We start from the raw sequence: 17,252 nt of genomic DNA on the forward strand, positions 1-17,252 counted from the left end.
GTCCCAGGCATTCGCTTTATATTCATTACACCACTTTCAAAGTCCCGCGATACAGTACCAAATATGTCATACGAGGTTGTTAAAACGCCCACTCCGAGTTCCCAAACAAAACCCATCTCCGTAGCGCCATGCATGAGAGAAATAAATCCAACCAAAAGAAAAATTCTATCCTAAAAACAGGCAACGCCAACATCCCAGACCGAGAACGACCAAGTAAACAAAATCAAAAGATGTTGAGGGGCGTCTTTTGAACAATGCGGGTGTTGTTGAGCATGGCCCTCGTCTTCTTGGGCCGCTGCTGGAAGCGGCGAAAAGCCTCCTGCACGTGTCGCGGCTCGATGGGCGAGCGGCCCTCGCTGGGGGGATCGAAGAGCCCGTACTGATGCTTCCGCTTCTTCGTCGTCGTCCCGGCCCCCGCAGCACCGCCGCCGCCACCTTGGGAGGCGGCCGGGTCGCCGGTCTGCGCGCGGGCCATGTCCTCCTGCTCCTTGGCCTTGAGGGCCATCTCGGTGAGGGTCTGGACCATCTCGAAGGTGAGGAAGCCGAGGATGTCGACGATGTCGTCCGAGGGCTTGGAGTCGGTGACGATGCCGAAGCCGGCCCACTCGCGGAAGCGCTTGCCCTTGCGCCAGGTGAAGCTGGCCTGGCGGTACTCGGACCAAGTGACGTACTCCTCGCGGGTCATGACCTTTGTGCGCTCGTCGGCCTTGCGGAGGCGCTGGAGGGTGATGTAGTTCATCTCCTCTTCTTCTTCGTCCTCCTCGTCGTCGCGCTCGGGCACCTCGACGTTGAAGAAGGAGGCCGGCTCCCAGGGGAGGCCGACCTTGGCCTTCTTGTTCTTCTTGGCGGCCTCGTCGACGGGCCCGCCGGCGGTCAGGGTGGCGCTAGGGTCGTCGGCGCCGCCGGCGGCGGCGAGGTCGGCGTCGGCGCCCTTGTCGTCCGAGTCCTTGATGTTCTTGCGGACGTCCTTCCAGGAGAGGAAGGTGCGCAGGCGGGAGACCTTGGCCTGGTCGTGGCGGATCTGGAAGATGAGGTCGTTGGTGCTGATGGACTTGGAGCCGCGGCGGGAGGCGAGCTCGGTGCAGTTGCGCAGCTTTTGCGGTGGTAGGAGTTTGTCAGCCGGAGGAGAGGGCAAGGATTGGGGAAGCGCGGGAGGTAAGGTCATACCAGTTCGATAACCTGCTGTCGCACAATGTCTTCGATGATACTCGTGGTTTCGACCGAGGGCTCGCCAGTCTCGCCGGAGACGTACATCATCTGTCCAAACGTGTCAAGGAGGATTCTTCGGAACGATTCGGACGAGGGCGTGGAGTCGGGATAGGTAGCGACGGAGGCCATGTCGTCGTCAACGGGTCAAAAAGGCAAAAAAGAGACTGTGCTTGCTTCTGGGAACGAGACGATAGCGAGGGGAGAGGGCATGCCGCTTCAGGCCAACAGAGGCAAACGGGCGAGAATGTTTATCGGCCAGCAGCTAGCAGCTGGCAACTGGCAACTGGCAGACGTTTCGCGCCAGCTGGCAGGCCATGCCTCTCAAATTTCTCTGCATGGTCCCGTTTGCATTCACCCCCCCCCCCCCCCCCCCTGGTTGGGTGCTGCCGCTGGGCCCGACCGGAGCCGCGGTGCCTTGGGTCGGCTTACCTGGCTGATTTCCTGACGGTATTTGTACATCTTGTCCTTGGCGTCCGCCATGATGGGCAAGGGGGCGAGGCTTCAGCCTGCGACAACGGTGGGATCGGTTAAGAATTGACGGCTCGAGGTAAGGATGACGTAAATCGCGATTGGATGAAAGGCCGGGTCGCGGCGGCTGGAAAGGGCGGCCGAGCGTAGAGGACGAGTATCGGGCGGCGCGTGGAATATGGAGACACCGATTGGGCGGCCGCTCAGCGACGTATGCGTATGTAGGTAGTTCGCGATGCTCTCGCAACGATGCCGGGCCTAGTCCGAGTCGCGCTGCTGGGGGATGTTGAGTTGGGTACTGGTCGAGATGACAACACAGGCCTGTAGGCTAACTTGGGCGCCGCAGCCTCGATGCGATAGCCCCACGTGACCCCATTGCGAAGAAAGTCAACATGTAAAGGTAGAGAAAATTCGAACAGATTTGATTTAGTGCATTTTGCATCTTTGAATTATTTCATCGTGGTAACTTGTATTCCTGAACCGTTCCTGCAGTGCATTGTGGGATTGGCTGAGCGTGGATATCGGCGGCGCAGAATGCTGCCTGCCCTTGTCCCCTCCACGTCTACTGTGCTACAGCATCCCTGATGCAAGAGTTCCCAGCCCTTGACCTTTGACTCCCCATGCGACTATGTAGTGTCCGGCGAGTAGCTTCCACTCCTCTACCTCGTCCAGGCCCTCCAGTTGATCTACTCGCTCCTTTTCCGCGGTGTCGATCCACGACTCCCATATGGACTCGACAGACTTGCACTCTGCCGCCGCTCCGAAACCAGCCTCCCGCAGCCGCTGTATTTGGTCACTTGCGTTTCTGTAACGATCCATGCCCGGCATTTGAATGCTGCGCGCCGCGAGGTTCGACACCATGGTTTTGCCAAACGCGTCGTCGAGGTGCACGGGCTCGTAGAGGACGACGGCGACGCCAGCAGCGATGCGTGACGTAAAGTAGCGCAGCACCCTCTCGGCCTCCTCGACCTTTAGGTAGCACAGGCAGCACTCTGACAGCACCAGTGTGGGCACGTCAGTCCGGAGGCCGTCCAGCGGCTCGGTGATGCCGGTGTCGAGGTCCCGCAGGTCCAGGCCGTGGCAGTAGTACGCGCCAGCGCCTTGCGCGGGTTGGGCCGCCCACGTCGTCGCGCTTTTTGGGGAGGCGTTGGCGAGTATGCGTGAGAGCGGCGGGTTTCCCTGCACGGTTTGCAGCTTCCGGCGGCTCGTCACGTCAAAGTCAAGCTCGTGGTACGTGAGCCGTGGATGGGAGGCGCGCGCAAAGAGGCGAAACGGACGGGTGTCCGTGCCAGCGCCCAGAGAGACGATCTGCCGCTCCGACCCTGTGGAAGCGTCCTCCGTCGGCGAGGGTGATAGAAAGGAGCGAATCAGCCTGTCGAGTGCCGAGGTCCGCGTATACGTGCCTAGGGGGCAGTGTCAGATGCGCCGTCTCAACCCAAGCTCGAAAGCAGTTCCAGGTACATACCGCGATTGATGATGGGAAAGCGTCTCTGTGGAGGCCCACCCAGACGCGACACGAAGAATGCAGCATAGGGATCCTCGAGGTAGCCGACCTCGACGGCGCTGAGCCGCGACACAGCCGCGTCTGTATCGGTGCCTTGAATGGTGGCATCGTGATGGGCACCAGTAGCGCTGGGGCCGCCACCGCGCCGTGAACGAAGACCGCCGCCTCTGCCCGCGCGACCGCCGCGCAGGGAGAGGAGGTTCGGTATTGGCGATGCAGACATTTGGGGTGTGTGATGGGAGGTGGAATTAAAATTGCCGCTAAGGAGCAGTATGGCTCAAGGCCATTTACACATGGGATGATGTGTGCTGCCAAATTGGCGTGCGCAACTTGAGTACCAAAAGTTACTGGTTGGTACCTATGTGTATATGCATGTATGTACATACATACCTATGTATATACAGTACAGTATGTACATACATATGTACAGTACATAGTAGTGTCCCCAGTGGTGTCCCCACTATAGCTGTCAGGTACAGCAGCAATCACCCAAGATTCGGTTATCCCATCTCATTCATTTAGCAGCATAATCGGTTATCCTATCTCATCTACTTCCTCCATGTGCTCGTGTGATGTTGTGACGATGATGATGCTGGCTGACACGAAACACTACATACATACAAATCCAGCATCTCCATGGGATTTCGGTCTCTTCGGTCCCTCGCGCGCTGAAACTTGGTCTGGCATTACTCGCGAGCACCTACGACGGCGACGGCGAGGTATAATAGCTACGTTACCACGTCTGAGCTACTGCATGTAGTCCCCCATCACTCGCGAGCTGGCCCACCACTAATCATCAATCTTCTGTGCGTCCGTGGCGGTTGGTTCGTTAGCGGCATCAACAGCGCGGTACGGGGTTGTACGTTAGTTACACATTGAAAAGGCCACGAACGACAGGAGCGCGCTATAATGAGCCATTTGAACGACATGGGCCGTTTGATTGGATAGCCTTGAACAAGCTGGCAGGTGACTGTTCTTGCCTGGGACGGTTGCAGGCAAATGATTTTGCTAGTAGCAATTCATGAAGTAACATGGACGTAGACTAAGCCCGAGCCAAAGGCATCGTCCCCCCAACGGCGCGAGATGCTAGAGGCTTCAAGTTGCCCAACTTTGATCGCATCGGTACCAGGACGCGGGAAACGTTGCTTTGACGCTATGCCATTGACCCCGTGGTCACTTGTCCTCGGCTTGTTGGTCGTGCTGCTGCTGCTGCTGCTGCTGCCTCCGCCGCCACTCGAGCACCCTCGATATCCAGTCTCCCACCAGCGCCTCGAAGACGCCCGTCTCGTCCACTGGTAGGCCGTGCGTCGCGCGGTCCAGCACCGCAAACGTCGCCCGCGGGTACCGCTCCAGCAGGCGGAGGCCATCCCGGTACCCGACCACGTCATCGTGCCGCCCGCACAAGGATCAGCGTCGGCGCTGGAAACTTGCCTTTTCTGTCGTCGTCGTCGTCGGCCAGCAAGTGGGAGGAGATCTGGTACCGCGCCGGGTCCTCCCGGATGGGCCGCAGCGCCCCCCTTGTCCGCGGCCTCCGTCGCCGGGCGGTACACGTCCAGGATCTTGCGCTTCAGGGCCGCCACGTACGCCGCCGTCTGGACGACCAACGATGTCCCGAGCAGCGCCTTGTCCTCCGCCGAGACTCCCTTCATGAGCGCCTCACCCTCCACGAGCGGCCCGAACGCGTCCATGTCGCGCTTGCCGTCCTCGGGCTCGACGAGCGGGCACGCGCAGCAGCAGCCCGTCCACCCGGTCCGCGTACCGCACGGCCACGGCGCGCGCGCCAGGTACCCGCCGCACGACGTGCCGACGACCAGGAAGCGCTCCGACGCGCCGAGCCGGACGTCGACGAACCGCGCGAGGCGCGCGTAGACGTTCGTCGAGGTCGCGGAGGCCGGCGGCGGGCGTGGCGCCCGTGCCGGGGAGGTCCACGTAGATGCGGCGCAGGCCCGGCGGCAGCTTGGCGAGGACCGGCTCGAAGTCGGCCTGCTCGGCGGCGGCGGAGAGCTCCCAGCCGTGGATGATGAGAACGGGGAGGCCGTCGCCGAACTCTTGCGATGAGAGGGTGTCTGCCATGGTTGCTGCGATAATGATGGAATGAGCATCGCCAAAGTTGATGAAGGTGTAAGCGCCGGGGCGCGAAGGGACGGTTGTTGGCTGATTTGGTTGGTAATCACTAGCGCGGAAGCAGAGCTCCCGTTGCGACTAAATCTCAGCAGAAGAAGGAATGGCGGCAGTATAAGACCGGATTCTTTAATCGAAGTCGTCACCGAAATAGTTAAAAGAGATGTTCTTAAATTTCCGAAAAGAGAAAAGGCAAGGGGGATAAAGCTCAGAATATATACGGAATCACTATATTCAGTGCATCTAAGATGCACTTCCCCAGCCGCCTCCTCCAGGAGACTCAATAATCACCCTCTCGCCAGGCTCCAACCTCGTCGTAGCTTTGGCACCGAGATTCACCAACCTCTTCCCCCCAGACATCTTGTCCGTCAGCAGCACCGAGTTCAGCCCCGTCTTGCCGCCCTCGCCGCCATCCATGCCGTACGGCTGCCTGGACCGGCGCTCGCTCAGGATGGAGCACTGCACCGGCACGCGGAACTCGATCTCGCGCACCGTGCCGTCGCCGCCGCGGAACCTTCCCGCGCCGCCGGAGCCGGCCCGCAGCTCGAAGCGGCGCAGGACGCACGGGTAGCGCTTCTCGAAGACCTCCGGGTCGGTGATGCGCGTGTTGGTCATGTGCGTGTGGACGCCGCTCTGGCCGGCCCACGTCGGGCCCGCGCCCGCGCCGCCGGCGATGGTCTCGTAGTAGCCGAAGCCTTCCTTGTGCGCGCCCGTGACGGGGTCCTTGCCGCCAGTGCCAAAGGTGAGGTTGTTGCAGCAGCCCTGGCTTGCGGCGCATGCTCGGAACGCTTTGAGGACGACGTCGGTGACGCGCTGGGAGGTCAGCACGTTGCCGCCTACAACGGCGAGACCGGGCCCGGGCTTCAGGATGGTGTCTTGCGGCACGATGATGTTGATGGGGGTCAGACAACCTTGGTTGAGGGGGATGGACGAAGAGACGAGACTTCGCAGGCAGTAAATGATGGCCGAGTGCGTGATGGCGAGCGGCGCATTGGTGTTTCCCAGCACATGGCTTCCCGTCCCTGTGAAGTCAAACGTGGCAGAACCATCCTGGGCAATTGTCACTGTGAGTTTGATGGGAGTTCCATCGTCCATGTAGTCGACAGCAACGAAAGGCTCAGGGCCACGCTTTGCGAGTGTTGACAGCATGAGTCCACGTACGGCTTCTTCGGCCGTGTTTTGGATAGCATACATGTAGCGATGGACACACGGCAGGCCGAATTCCTCAATGAGCGCGGCTATTAGGTTGATGCCCTTGGAGTTGGCAGCAATCTGCGCCTTCAAGTCGGAAATGTTGTCCAGCAAACGGCGGGTACCGGAGCATCCATCATACTTGGCCGGCTCTTCCAGAAGTAGGCGTCGGACTTCTTCATCGTTGAATCTACCGCCGCTCACTAGCTTGGTTGATTCAATCGCTGCACCTTCTTGCCACAGGGCAGATGACGTGGGAGGCATGGAGCCGGGGAGAATGCCTCCAATGTCCGCGTGATGGCCACGCGAGGCGACATAGAACGCCAAGGCGCCCTTTTCAAAAACGGGTGTAATGACGGTGATATCGGGAAGATGTGTGCCACCGCATGAGGGGTGGTTTGACATGAGCACATCTCCTTGTTGCAGCTTGCCTTCCCACAGGCGGTGCTGGTACTGGACAGCAAACTGCATCGAGCCCAAGTGGACTGGCACGTGAGGCGCGTTGGCAACCAATCCACCATCAGGGCTGAAGATGGCACATGAGAAGTCGAGGCGTTCCTTGATGTTTGTAGAAACCGATGTCTTCCTCAGTGTGCGGCCCATCTGCTCGGCAATAGCCATGAAGCGATGAGCAAACACGGAAAGTTGAATGGGGCTGAATTCTTCCTCCTCCGCTTTCCTGACTGTCGGTGCAACTTCTCTGTCGATAATGACGTAATTCTCCAGCATGGTGGCCGTTGCACCCGGACTGACCAAGATGGTCTGCGTTTTGTCAATGACCATGGCCGGGCCAACGATGCGACTTCCCATAGACAGGTTGTGAAGTTCGTATACTGGTGTATCGACATGGCCAGCGCCCTCAAAATAAACGGTGTTGTTCCCAGACGGCTTTGCCGGAGGGCCATCATTGACACTTGTATTTTTGAGTTGGCTGTAAGGCGTTTTGATGCTCTTGGACTGACTCTTTCCAGTCGCTCTTATCCTAATGTCATCGATAATGATGTCCTTTTCAGGAAAGTGGAAGCCGAATCCGCGAATGTGTTCTTGTTCAAATTCGCGCTGGAAATCCCAGTCGGCGCCTTTCAGGATCATCAGGGAGCTGCTAGAACCTGCGTATCGCATACTCAAGTAGGAATCGAACGCGATTTGGCTCTCTGAGAAACCTTGCTTCATGAGCTCATGCGTGGCCTGGTCGGCAAGCAGCTGGAGCTCTAGTTGGATGGTCTTCTGCGTGTCTGGTCCCCATGTGTAAGCCGCTGGGCGCTGGACCTCCTGCACAACGTCTGCCAGTGAGATGCCATATGCTGATAGAATCGAGGAGTACTTGTGCATGATGATGCGCGAGATTCCAAGAACCTCGGCTACAGCGCAAGCGTGCTGCCCGCCGGCACCACCAAAACAGGCGAGGTGGTGATCGGCGGCGTCATAGCCACGGGCCTCTGTGAGGGCACGAATCGGACCAGCCATGCCTTCATTGGCGACTTTCAGAAATCCCAAAGCCACTTCCTCGGGTGATAACGGGGCAAGTCCGGTACTGGTTCTCTCCTTGTTGATACTGTTTGTAAGTTCTGAAAACTTGGCAACCACAATCTCGCGATTTAATGGCTCATTCTCCTTGGGACCAAATACTTTTGGGAAGTACTCTGGCAGCAGTCTGCCAAGAAAGAGGTTTGCGTCCGTAATGGTCAACGGGCCGCCTTTTCGGTAGCATGCCGGGCCAGGGTGCGCCGAGGCAGATTCGGGTCCGACGTTGAACAGCCCGTTCCTCCACGCAAGGATAGAACCGCCGCCTGCCGCGACAGTGTGAATGTCGAGCTGCGGCGACTGGATGTTCACACCGGCGGTCGTGGTTTCAAAAACGTGATCGTAGGATCCAGCATAGCGGGAAACGTCCGTGGAGGTGCCGCCCATGTCGAAGCCGATGATAGGGCATCTCTCTTCCTCATCCCAGGATGTTTGCGCGTAGCCAACCACGCCGCCGGCGGGCCCGGACAGGATGGCCTTGAGGCCGCTGAATTTTCGATAGTCTGAGAGGCCACCGTCGGACTGCATGAACTCGATGCGCGTTGCGGCGGACGAAAAGCCGCCACGAAAGTTGGCGGAAATGGAATCAATGTATTGGCGAATGATGGGTGTCAGGTAGGCATCAACGACCGCCGAGGTACCGCGGGGCACAATCTTGATCATAGACTGCACCTCTGCTGACAGGGTCACTGAGAAGCCCATCTCGAGGGCGATGCGACCGACTTGTAGTTCATGGTCCGGATATGCGTAAGAGTGGATGAAGGCGATAGCAACTGAGCGAAGCCCCTGAGACTTGAGCCGTAACAATTGGGATTCTACAACTGCTAGATCTGGCCTTTGGAGAACGCGAACGGTCTCTCCCGTGATTGCGGAAACCAACTCTGGGTCCGTACCGTCAACCTTTGTTTTGGAAGATTCTGGATCTTCGGTGTAATCTTCCATCGTAACGCGCTCATCAACCTCGACGACGGTCTCAAACAGCACATCTGGCCGTGATATTGACAAGTCAAAAATATCCGGGCGGGACTGGTTCCCGATAGCCAGGAGATCGCGGAAGCCCTTGGTGGTGATGAGTGCGACGCGCTCTCCTTTGCGTTCGAGCAATGCATTGGTAGCGACTGTGGTGCCCATTCGGATGGACTCAAAGTGGAAGAGGTCCAGAGGCTCGCCTCTTGGCAGGACTTGGCCTGTCGCCAGCTCCAGGATCCGCCTGATGCCTTCTGTCGGCGCATCTTGATAATTTGCTGGATCGACGGAGAGAAGTTTGAGGACTATGTCGTCCCGTCCAGGGATAGACGCGTGGACATCTGTAAAGGTGCCGCCGCGGTCAATGGAGACGCGGATGCCCAGGGGGTTGATGGTCATGATGAGTGATGATGGGTGTAGCAGTCGTGGTGTTGCGGCATAGGCAAACCGAAATGAGTGCAATCTGCCTTAGCCATTGCGAAATCTGCGAATCATGGCCTTTATAGGACATGCTTGCATTTTTTTCAAGTTTGTGTCTCTCAGCTTCTCCAGCCTGGATAGCAACAAGTTGGGAAGAGACGGACGCCGGTGATTGAGTCCGCCCCGGCGCATGTTTCAAGCCCCTTTCTCGCCCCAACAAGGCCGTTGACGGAGTTGAATACCCGAAAGTGGCGTCGGAGATCTCACTTGTCGTACTCGAATTGCCAATGATTGCTGCCCCTCACCTAGGGATGGGTCCCCGATCACCCGCTGCCCGACTCGACCCTCTCTGCAACTACAACCCCAGGTTGCTTGCCAACGGAAAATACCATCACTTTCGTTGCATCCTGGCTGCCCTCGTGTCATCTGTGGGGTTATCTCCAATGTTGCAGATGCAGGCACTCTCGGACGCGTGGGGTAATTGCGCAAAGACATACAGATGTCTGCCAAAGCTTCACCAGCCTCGGAGACAGCAGCGCTGCGGCCAGTCGCGTGCGTACCAAAGCCTTCTTTACCATGGCAAATTCGACTTCAGGACTGACAGTTTTCATTCAGCTGCCTCAATTGCCGGCAGCGTCGCTCATATTGCTCCAAAGACAAGCCTTCCTGTTCACGATGTCGCGACAGCGGACTGGTGTGCATATACGAGGATGCCCGGAAAATATTAGTGAACGAATCGTACGCTCGCTTACTCTCCTCATATTTTACCGGACTGACCTCTTGCAAGATACTTGCGAGACCTTGAGCGCAAGGCAAAAGCATTCGATAGTAAGTCTCACTGCCCGCTCAGGTGCGCAAAGGACGCGCTAACTATGTCGCCATTCAGAAACCGCGGGACAGAAAGGCACCGCGACTGTCTCCCCGGAAGCTACTACCGCCATCCTAGACGGAGATGATGAGGATGATTTTCAGGACGCTGAGCCACTTTTCGAATCTTTTACGCATCTTCGCCTCAATCGCCCATCGACCAGTAAGTTGAAAGCTGAAATGGGCCCAACTCGATACTCAGACTAAACAATTGGCAGCTTTCCAGGGACCAGCCTCGTCCGATACCTTTCTTCGCAACGTCGGAAAGGCCACCGGCCTCGGGGATGGGCACGACGGCCTGGACATCGACCCTATCCCTTGCGAAGCCCCCGTCACGCTGCCCTCCAAGAAGCGAGTTTTCAGTCCGCAGATACGCCCGGCGCCTCTCCATGTCGCACGCCGCCTCTTTGCCGCCCAGTACAGCTTTATCGGGCCCATATTCGCGTTTACCGAGTCTAAGGAAGAATTCGAAGAATCGCTGACCAGGGCGTACGGCGACCTACCCGACGCAGACGATCGGGAGGGCTGCCTGAGATACGCAAAGCTTCTCCTCGTCCTTGCATTCGGTCAGATGTACTCTGTCAACCAGTGGGTGGACTTCAGAGGTCCGCCTGGATTCGCGTACTTTTCCGAGGCCTTGAACCTTTTGCCAGAAACGCACGAGGACGGATCTTTGCTCTGTGTCGAGACGCTCGCGTTGGTGGGGTATTTTCTGCAAAACATGAACAAGAGAGATGCCGCGTTTCAGTACATCGGACGCGCTCTAAGAATGGCCATCTCTCTCGGGCTCCATCATGAGGTGAAGAGCATTTCCAGCACCTCGGGCGTCGCTCCGCAGGGGGCGTTGATGGAGGATGCCGCAAAGGAGCACAGGCGAAGAACCTGGTGGTCGGTCTATAGCCTGGATCGAATCCTGTCTGTAAAGTCGGGAAATCCCATCACGATACAAGACGAGGATATTAGTGTCCGCCTGCCCTCTCGCCTGCCGTCGGAGCCGGAATACTGCCCAGCCATCGTGTTGCGACAGTACACCAAGCTGTCCAGGATCCTTGGTGAGATACACAAGAAGATATATCACAGGACAAACAAGACTGAACAAACGTCGGGAAAAACTTTGATGGCCTCTGTTCAGAGGATTCTGATTGACCTATCGAACTGGGACAGCGAGCTGCCGTATGGCCTCCGCTTTGATCCCGATCGGCTGAGCATCGGCCGAGAAAGCGTGAGCACATTGGCGCACTACTATCAGTGCATAAACATGACAATCCGTCCACTCCTCTTTCACGTTGTAAAGGAGAGGCTCGCACTGATCCGGAAGAGACCCGAAGCCTTGATCAAAGAAACGGATTGGAAGGCAGGGTTATCGCAAACGACGGTGAATGTCATTGAGATGTGCATCGGGGCTGCACTCGATAATATCAACATCATGGTAATTGCGTCAACCAAAGATCTTGTCGGTAAGTGGAGCACTTCAAATATTTGTAGAACCAGGCAGTCTAATACCCAGCATAGCCACATATGGCTATATGGACGGAGAGCACATATTCTCGGCGACCATAGTTCTTGTCATGGTCTGCGCTGCCTTCCCCACGAACACAATCAACGTGTCGGCCATGAACAGCGGGCTCGGACTCCTTCGCACCATGTCGGAGAGGGGCAACACTCACATCGGGGCTCGCTACGAGGCTCTCATTCGCCTCCTTTCCACAGTCATGCCTGGCGACTACTCCGTACCCGTGAGCACGACGCCGCAGAACCCAGGGCTCTTCTTCCCACCACCAGCAGACCCTTCGGCATTCCTGGGCGCGGTGTCGCTCGGCGAGAGCGGGGGTGTGGCATCGGACATCAGCGCATACCCGCCGCGGTTCCCCGTCATTGACATCCAAGCACTATCAGAGCCATTCTATGATGAGAGTGGCACTGCAGGTATGGACTTTGGACTCTGGGAAGAAGGCTTCGCGTATCCGACCATGGACTTGGATCTGGACTTGGCCAGGCAGCAACAACTGCCGGCGGACCTCGTCGGCGACGGTGGCCACTGGCATCAGGCCCCCGGTGCACAATAGGAGTTGCGCGATTGATACCAGCTACAAACAATGTGATGTGATGGGCTTCGGGGTCGTTGGCCTGCTAATATCCATAGGTCGTAGAGGCAGATCAGGCAAATAAAAGTAAGACGAGTGAGTCCAAATGTTTCAACAGCCCCAATTTCCCGTAGTTGCCTAGACCCAACTGTTAGTTGCGCTCGCCTTCTTCTTTTCGGTGACGCAAATATCTCCGTGATATCGTCGGAATCCTCACATTGTGATGGCCATGAGACACTGGATTTCGAGTCTTTTCGAAGGCTACTGCAGCCAGCATTGTATCTCGCATGAGTATTTTGGTGGCGTTATCGGTAGCCGACCGCACAGTCGGGCCAGGCGGACTTGTACCCGCGGGCTGTTGGATCCAGCCAATATCTGGGCCGCAACGTTTAGCGTCGGTGAAGCACTCCGACGCCACTCACCAAAATGCATTGTCGCGATCCACCATCCTCGTATCATTGGACGGATGATCCCTTCCGTGCCTGCATGGCGGTGCGTGGCTTGCCTGCAATTGAAGTGTACCCTTATCAGAGCGCGGGAGAGGCAGAAGCCACTTACCCCACGGGGTAGGGTTTGAGATAATGCCTTGACCATCTCCTCGCGGCCATTTCCGAATTTCCGGGTCCTTTCGTTTTGAAGTTCCTTCCCTACATATAAAGCGCGGTTGGATCGCGAGTCGCTGCGGTGTGCTCCACGCAAAAAGGACGACCATACAACGTCGCCATGGCAAGTCCGAATACAGATACCTACCTGGAGAAAGATCCATCAGCTGTGGACGAATATGTCCACAGTCATGTCGAGGCCACCGGGGGCAGCATCGAGACAATTGACGTCCGCTCCGAACGAAAGCTGCTGCTGAAACTCGACATGTACTTTGTCCCCATCATCATGCTGGTCTACCTCACCTGCTTCCTCGACCGGAGCAACATCGGCAACGTCAAAGTAGCCGGCATGCCGGAAGACATTGGCGCCTCGCCCAAGGAGTTCTCAACGGCCATCTCGATCTTCTACGCCACCTACGTCGCGTTCGAGCCGCCGTGGACCATCATGATGAAGTGGATGACGCCGCGCATCCTCCTCACCAGCCTGTGCGTGATCTGGTCGCTGTGCACCATCTTCACGGGCTTCGTCCACAACGTGGCGGGCCTGTACGCGGTGCGGCTCATCCTTGGTGCCTGCGAGGCGGGCTTGTTCCCGGCGCTGAACCTGTACCTGACAATGGTGTACAAGCGCCAGGAGCAGGCGATTCGCGTGTCATACCTGTTTGTGTGCACTGCCATTGCGGGTGCGTTTGGTGGCCTCTTGGCATACTGCCTGTTGAAGATGGACGGCATCGCGGGTTTGGCGGGCTGGCGATGGGTGTACATCATCGAGGGGATTTTCTCGATTCTTATCGCCCCGCTCATCTGGTTCGGCCTGCCAAACGACCCGTCAAATGCGTATTTCCTCACCACCGAGGAGAAGCACATCATGAAGGTTCGTGCGATTCAGCGAGCCCAGTACATGGGAAGCGAAGAGTTTAGCTGGGAAGAGATCCGCATCGGACTGAAAGATCCGAAATTATACCTGAGGTATGGTTTGCCGTGCTACTTGTTTTCTCACTTTCGTCAAATCGATACTGACTGATTTCTAGTGGAGCAATCCAGTTCTGCCAAGATATTCTCCTGTACGGCTTCAGCACCTTTCTTCCATCAATCATTGTCAGTATGGGCTACACGGTGATACAAGCCCAGTACCTGAGCATTCCGGTGTACATCTTTGGCGGTCTCGCATTTCTCGGCGCGGCCTTTCTGTCGGACCGTTACTGCATCCGCGGTCCGCTTCTCTGGCTCGCCAACCTACCCGGTATCGTGGGGTACGTGCTCATCATTTGCTCCGCCAGCAACGGCGTCAAGTTTCTTGGGACGTTCCTGTGCGCCATTGCTGTGTACAACGGACCGGGCTTGAACCTAACGTGGTTGAACGTGAACGTGGCGCCTCACTACCGTCGCGCGACGGCAATCGGAATGCAGCTTAGCATTGGTAATTCCGCGGGCGTGGTGGCGGGCCAGATCTATCGCACCGCGCCGTACAGACTGGGCAACATTTTCTCCGTGGCGGCGCTGGGGCTCGCGCAGATGCTCATCATTGTAAAATGGCTGTACCTACGACAGCAGAATCGACAGAAGGACAAGTACCTGGCAGGGTCGGAGGATAAACGTCGGGTGAGAACGGGAGACCGGGCGCCTGATTTCAAGTATCATCTCTAGAATAGTTGCGGGAATTCCACGATGCTATCGTCCTTGATCATTGCACTTCAACGTGAGTTGGCGAACTTGATGGAGTATTGGAAAGCAAGGGGAAGAGCAAACAGCAAACAGCTTCCAGAGTGCAAGTACCTGAGCGCTTAGTCAACACAGCTGGTGGCGTACCATTTGTCCCTGCCATTTGCCTGTTGGCCGCGTTGACCAACTGGCTTTATTACTCGAAGTAGCTGTAAAATGTAAACTGGAATTTATAGCTTTCTTTAGAGCTCACAACCCAAGGCAAGCCTCCGGTGCAGCTCTGAAGCACCTCCATCATGTGCCGAGCCCAACTGTGCTGCCTGTTGTCTCATGTCTCATCGTCTCTTTTGATGCCAGACAAGGCTGTAGCTGGAGCTGCGCCACCATAAACCCCTGTACCCAACAACTTGGCCTCTTTTATCCCCCCACCTCCCACTGTCCTCATCGTCGATCACTCTCCATCATCATCATCATCATCAGACGGACTTTTTCTCCTTGTTAAATCTCATTTACATACTCCATCCTTTCCATTTCTACATATCCCATAAGCTGGTCCTCTTAGCTGAAGGTACCATTCAAACTTAAATAAACGCCGACGCTGCAGCTAGCCATGCTCGCCACAACCGTCCCCCTCTTCCGGCGCTCCGTCGAGGAAGGCGGCAACATCAACTATGAGCTGCCCGCGTGGTCGCTCTGGGTCATCCTCATCGACCTCGTCGTCTTTGTCCCTCTTCTCTTCTTCGTACGTGTTTTCCGCCGCGTCCGGTCCAGCGCGCAGCCCCTTTGGACAAGCTCAGCCCGCTAACCGCCCCATTTTCTATCTAGGCCGAGTACACCGTTGGCACCATCTACCCCATCTACTCCATGGTCGAGGACGAGAACCCGCCCGCCTACGCCGCACTCTCCGCCGATGACGAGGAGCACGCTACCGCGACCACCCGGCCGACCGACGGCGCGCCCCGGACCGTCACCTCGTCCCTGCGCGCCGTCACCCGCCTGCTCTACGCCGTCGCGGGCGTCCGGGGCTTCTTCCGCGGCATCCTCTTCCAGGCGATCCAGTACCTGATGACCGTCATCCTCGTGGAGCTCTTCACGCAGGCGCTCGGCCTCTACTTCACCCCGATCGCCACGCTTCTCGCCTCCCTCACGCTGGTCCAGTTCTCCGCCGCCTGGGTCCACATCGTCCTCACGCACCCGGTGCCCGGCGTCTCCCACTTCCGCCGGCTGCCGACCTTCACCCGCGCCTTCGACGCCACCTGGCGCCCCGTCCTGCTCAACTGGCTCGCACTCGAGGTCGTCCGCTGGGTGCCCACGGTGCTCTTCGAGATCCTTAACGTGCACATGCCCGAGTACAAGAACGGCGGCCGCACCGACGTCAGCGATGTCTCCGGCGCCGACCTCGCCAAGCTGGTCGCCATTGCCTTTGTCTCTGCCTTTGCCGGCATCGCCCTCGTCATCCCGGCCCGCGTCATCCTCGTCCGCGTCCAGGCGTCGCTGCTCCCCGAAGAGGTCGACGCCATCATTCCCTTTGACCGCTCCTTCCAGGGCAAGGTTGTGCCGGCCGTCGCGGGTGGCCGCGGCTACGCTACCGTGGCCGAGGCTTGGACTACGTTTAGCCGCGCAGGATGGCGCCGCCTCATCACGCTGTACATCAAGGCGTTCCTGGTCACCGTCGGTGTCTACGCCCTCATCGCTGCGGTTTCGATTCCCGAGTTCCTCCTTATTGTCCAAAAGACGGGCGACAACGGCGATGAGCTGTAGTTTAGGATGGTCCGATTAGTGGCCATTTAGTATCCTATGTTTGTGGAAATCTCTCTCCTTTGAATTTATTTGTAGACCGAATAGCTCATTGAACCATTGACAACCTCAATTGAATTATATGCGACAACGTGAGACCAGTGAGGTCACCTCCTGGTTAGCTAAACATTTATCATTATTAAACTCTAGCCAACTATACAGCGTGGACTAAACTTGTCTCGTGCAGATGAAGTATTCGTCGCTTCTGTTTGCTTCATTTTTTTCTCACTGTGCACAATTCAGACGTACTCAATCACATCGAGGTTCTTTCGACTGTGAGGGGTGATATACCAGTTCATATATGTAGTTGTGGCTACTCTAGCTCTAAGTAGCCCTGTGTCGCCACGCACACCCATTTTCACTTATAAAGGATTTTGGTCCCGGGTACACAAAAAAGTCTCGGTCCCCTGCAGAGAGCCCAAAGTCAAGGCGCAGTTGCGCCTTGTGGTGATATCATTCCGGCCCTCGCAGCCCTCGGCCGTCAACTTCTTCTTACTCGGTCTTGCCGTGGTTCTCAGCCGCCTCCAGGGCCAGCTTCTGAAGCATGGCGGCGGTCTCGGCGATGGACTCCATCCACTTCTTGAAGTCCTCGGGGGAGTCGGCGGCGGGGGTCTCGGGCTTGGGGACCTCCTCGGCGTCCTGGCGGGCGCGCAGGGCGGCGGCGTTGGCGGGGACGGCTTCGGAGAGAGCCATGGTAGAGACGGCGACTGCTCCTGTGGGTTAGCTAGCGGCGACGACAATAACGGATCACGAGGCAGTAGGTGGTTATACGTACAGGCCAGGACGGCGGCAGCAGCGATGCGGACCATGTTTGCGGTGATGTAGTTTATGTTGGTA

General features: G+C 57.4%; 8 protein-coding genes across 8 annotated transcripts; 3 read left to right on the forward strand and 5 right to left on the reverse strand.

Moving 5' to 3' along the window:
- Positions 1-223: 223 nt before the first annotated feature.
- ISF_05571 (Transcription initiation factor IID, 18kDa subunit) lies at positions 224-1,338 on the reverse strand (the record flags this gene model as incomplete). The annotated part of the gene is made up of 2 exons (XM_018849176.1): positions 224-1,093; positions 1,168-1,338. The coding sequence occupies 2 exons, from the start codon at positions 1,336-1,338 to the stop codon at positions 224-226; spliced, it is 1,041 nt and encodes a 346-aa protein (XP_018703747.1).
- A 909-nt stretch (positions 1,339-2,247) lies between these two features.
- On the reverse strand, positions 2,248-3,404 carry ISF_05572 (Leucine carboxyl methyltransferase superfamily; the record flags this gene model as incomplete). Its single annotated transcript, XM_018849177.1, has 2 exons — positions 2,248-3,080; positions 3,143-3,404. The coding sequence occupies 2 exons, from the start codon at positions 3,402-3,404 to the stop codon at positions 2,248-2,250; spliced, it is 1,095 nt and encodes a 364-aa protein (XP_018703748.1).
- Positions 3,405-4,354: 950 nt separating this feature from the next.
- Positions 4,355-5,254, reverse strand: ISF_05573 (hypothetical protein; the record flags this gene model as incomplete). Its single annotated transcript, XM_018849178.1, has 3 exons — positions 4,355-4,528; positions 4,663-5,001; positions 5,033-5,254. The coding sequence occupies 3 exons, from the start codon at positions 5,252-5,254 to the stop codon at positions 4,355-4,357; spliced, it is 735 nt and encodes a 244-aa protein (XP_018703749.1).
- A 291-nt stretch (positions 5,255-5,545) lies between these two features.
- Positions 5,546-9,382, reverse strand: ISF_05574 (5-oxoprolinase; the record flags this gene model as incomplete). Its single annotated transcript, XM_018849179.1, has 1 exon — positions 5,546-9,382. One exon carries the CDS (start codon positions 9,380-9,382, stop codon positions 5,546-5,548), a length of 3,837 nt encoding a protein of 1,278 aa, XP_018703750.1.
- Positions 9,383-9,902: 520 nt separating this feature from the next.
- ISF_05575 (C6 transcription factor) lies at positions 9,903-12,336 on the forward strand (the record flags this gene model as incomplete). The annotated part of the gene is made up of 5 exons (XM_018849180.1): positions 9,903-9,955; positions 10,191-10,231; positions 10,290-10,433; positions 10,489-11,727; positions 11,783-12,336. The coding sequence occupies 5 exons, from the start codon at positions 9,903-9,905 to the stop codon at positions 12,334-12,336; spliced, it is 2,031 nt and encodes a 676-aa protein (XP_018703751.1).
- A 741-nt stretch (positions 12,337-13,077) lies between these two features.
- Positions 13,078-14,603, forward strand: ISF_05576 (MFS transporter; the record flags this gene model as incomplete). Its single annotated transcript, XM_018849181.1, has 2 exons — positions 13,078-13,925; positions 13,988-14,603. The coding sequence occupies 2 exons, from the start codon at positions 13,078-13,080 to the stop codon at positions 14,601-14,603; spliced, it is 1,464 nt and encodes a 487-aa protein (XP_018703752.1).
- A 625-nt stretch (positions 14,604-15,228) lies between these two features.
- On the forward strand, positions 15,229-16,379 carry ISF_05577 (hypothetical protein; the record flags this gene model as incomplete). Its single annotated transcript, XM_018849182.1, has 2 exons — positions 15,229-15,360; positions 15,444-16,379. 2 exons carry the CDS (start codon positions 15,229-15,231, stop codon positions 16,377-16,379), a joined length of 1,068 nt encoding a protein of 355 aa, XP_018703753.1.
- A 528-nt stretch (positions 16,380-16,907) lies between these two features.
- Positions 16,908-17,224, reverse strand: ISF_05578 (hypothetical protein; the record flags this gene model as incomplete). The annotated part of the gene is made up of 2 exons (XM_018849183.1): positions 16,908-17,122; positions 17,191-17,224. The coding sequence occupies 2 exons, from the start codon at positions 17,222-17,224 to the stop codon at positions 16,908-16,910; spliced, it is 249 nt and encodes an 82-aa protein (XP_018703754.1).
- Positions 17,225-17,252: the final 28 nt, after the last annotated feature.

The sequence above is a fragment of the Cordyceps fumosorosea genome, assembly GCF_001636725.1.
Source record: "Cordyceps fumosorosea ARSEF 2679 chromosome Unknown scaffold_13, whole genome shotgun sequence".
Lineage (NCBI taxonomy): Eukaryota > Fungi > Ascomycota > Sordariomycetes > Hypocreales > Cordycipitaceae > Cordyceps > Cordyceps fumosorosea.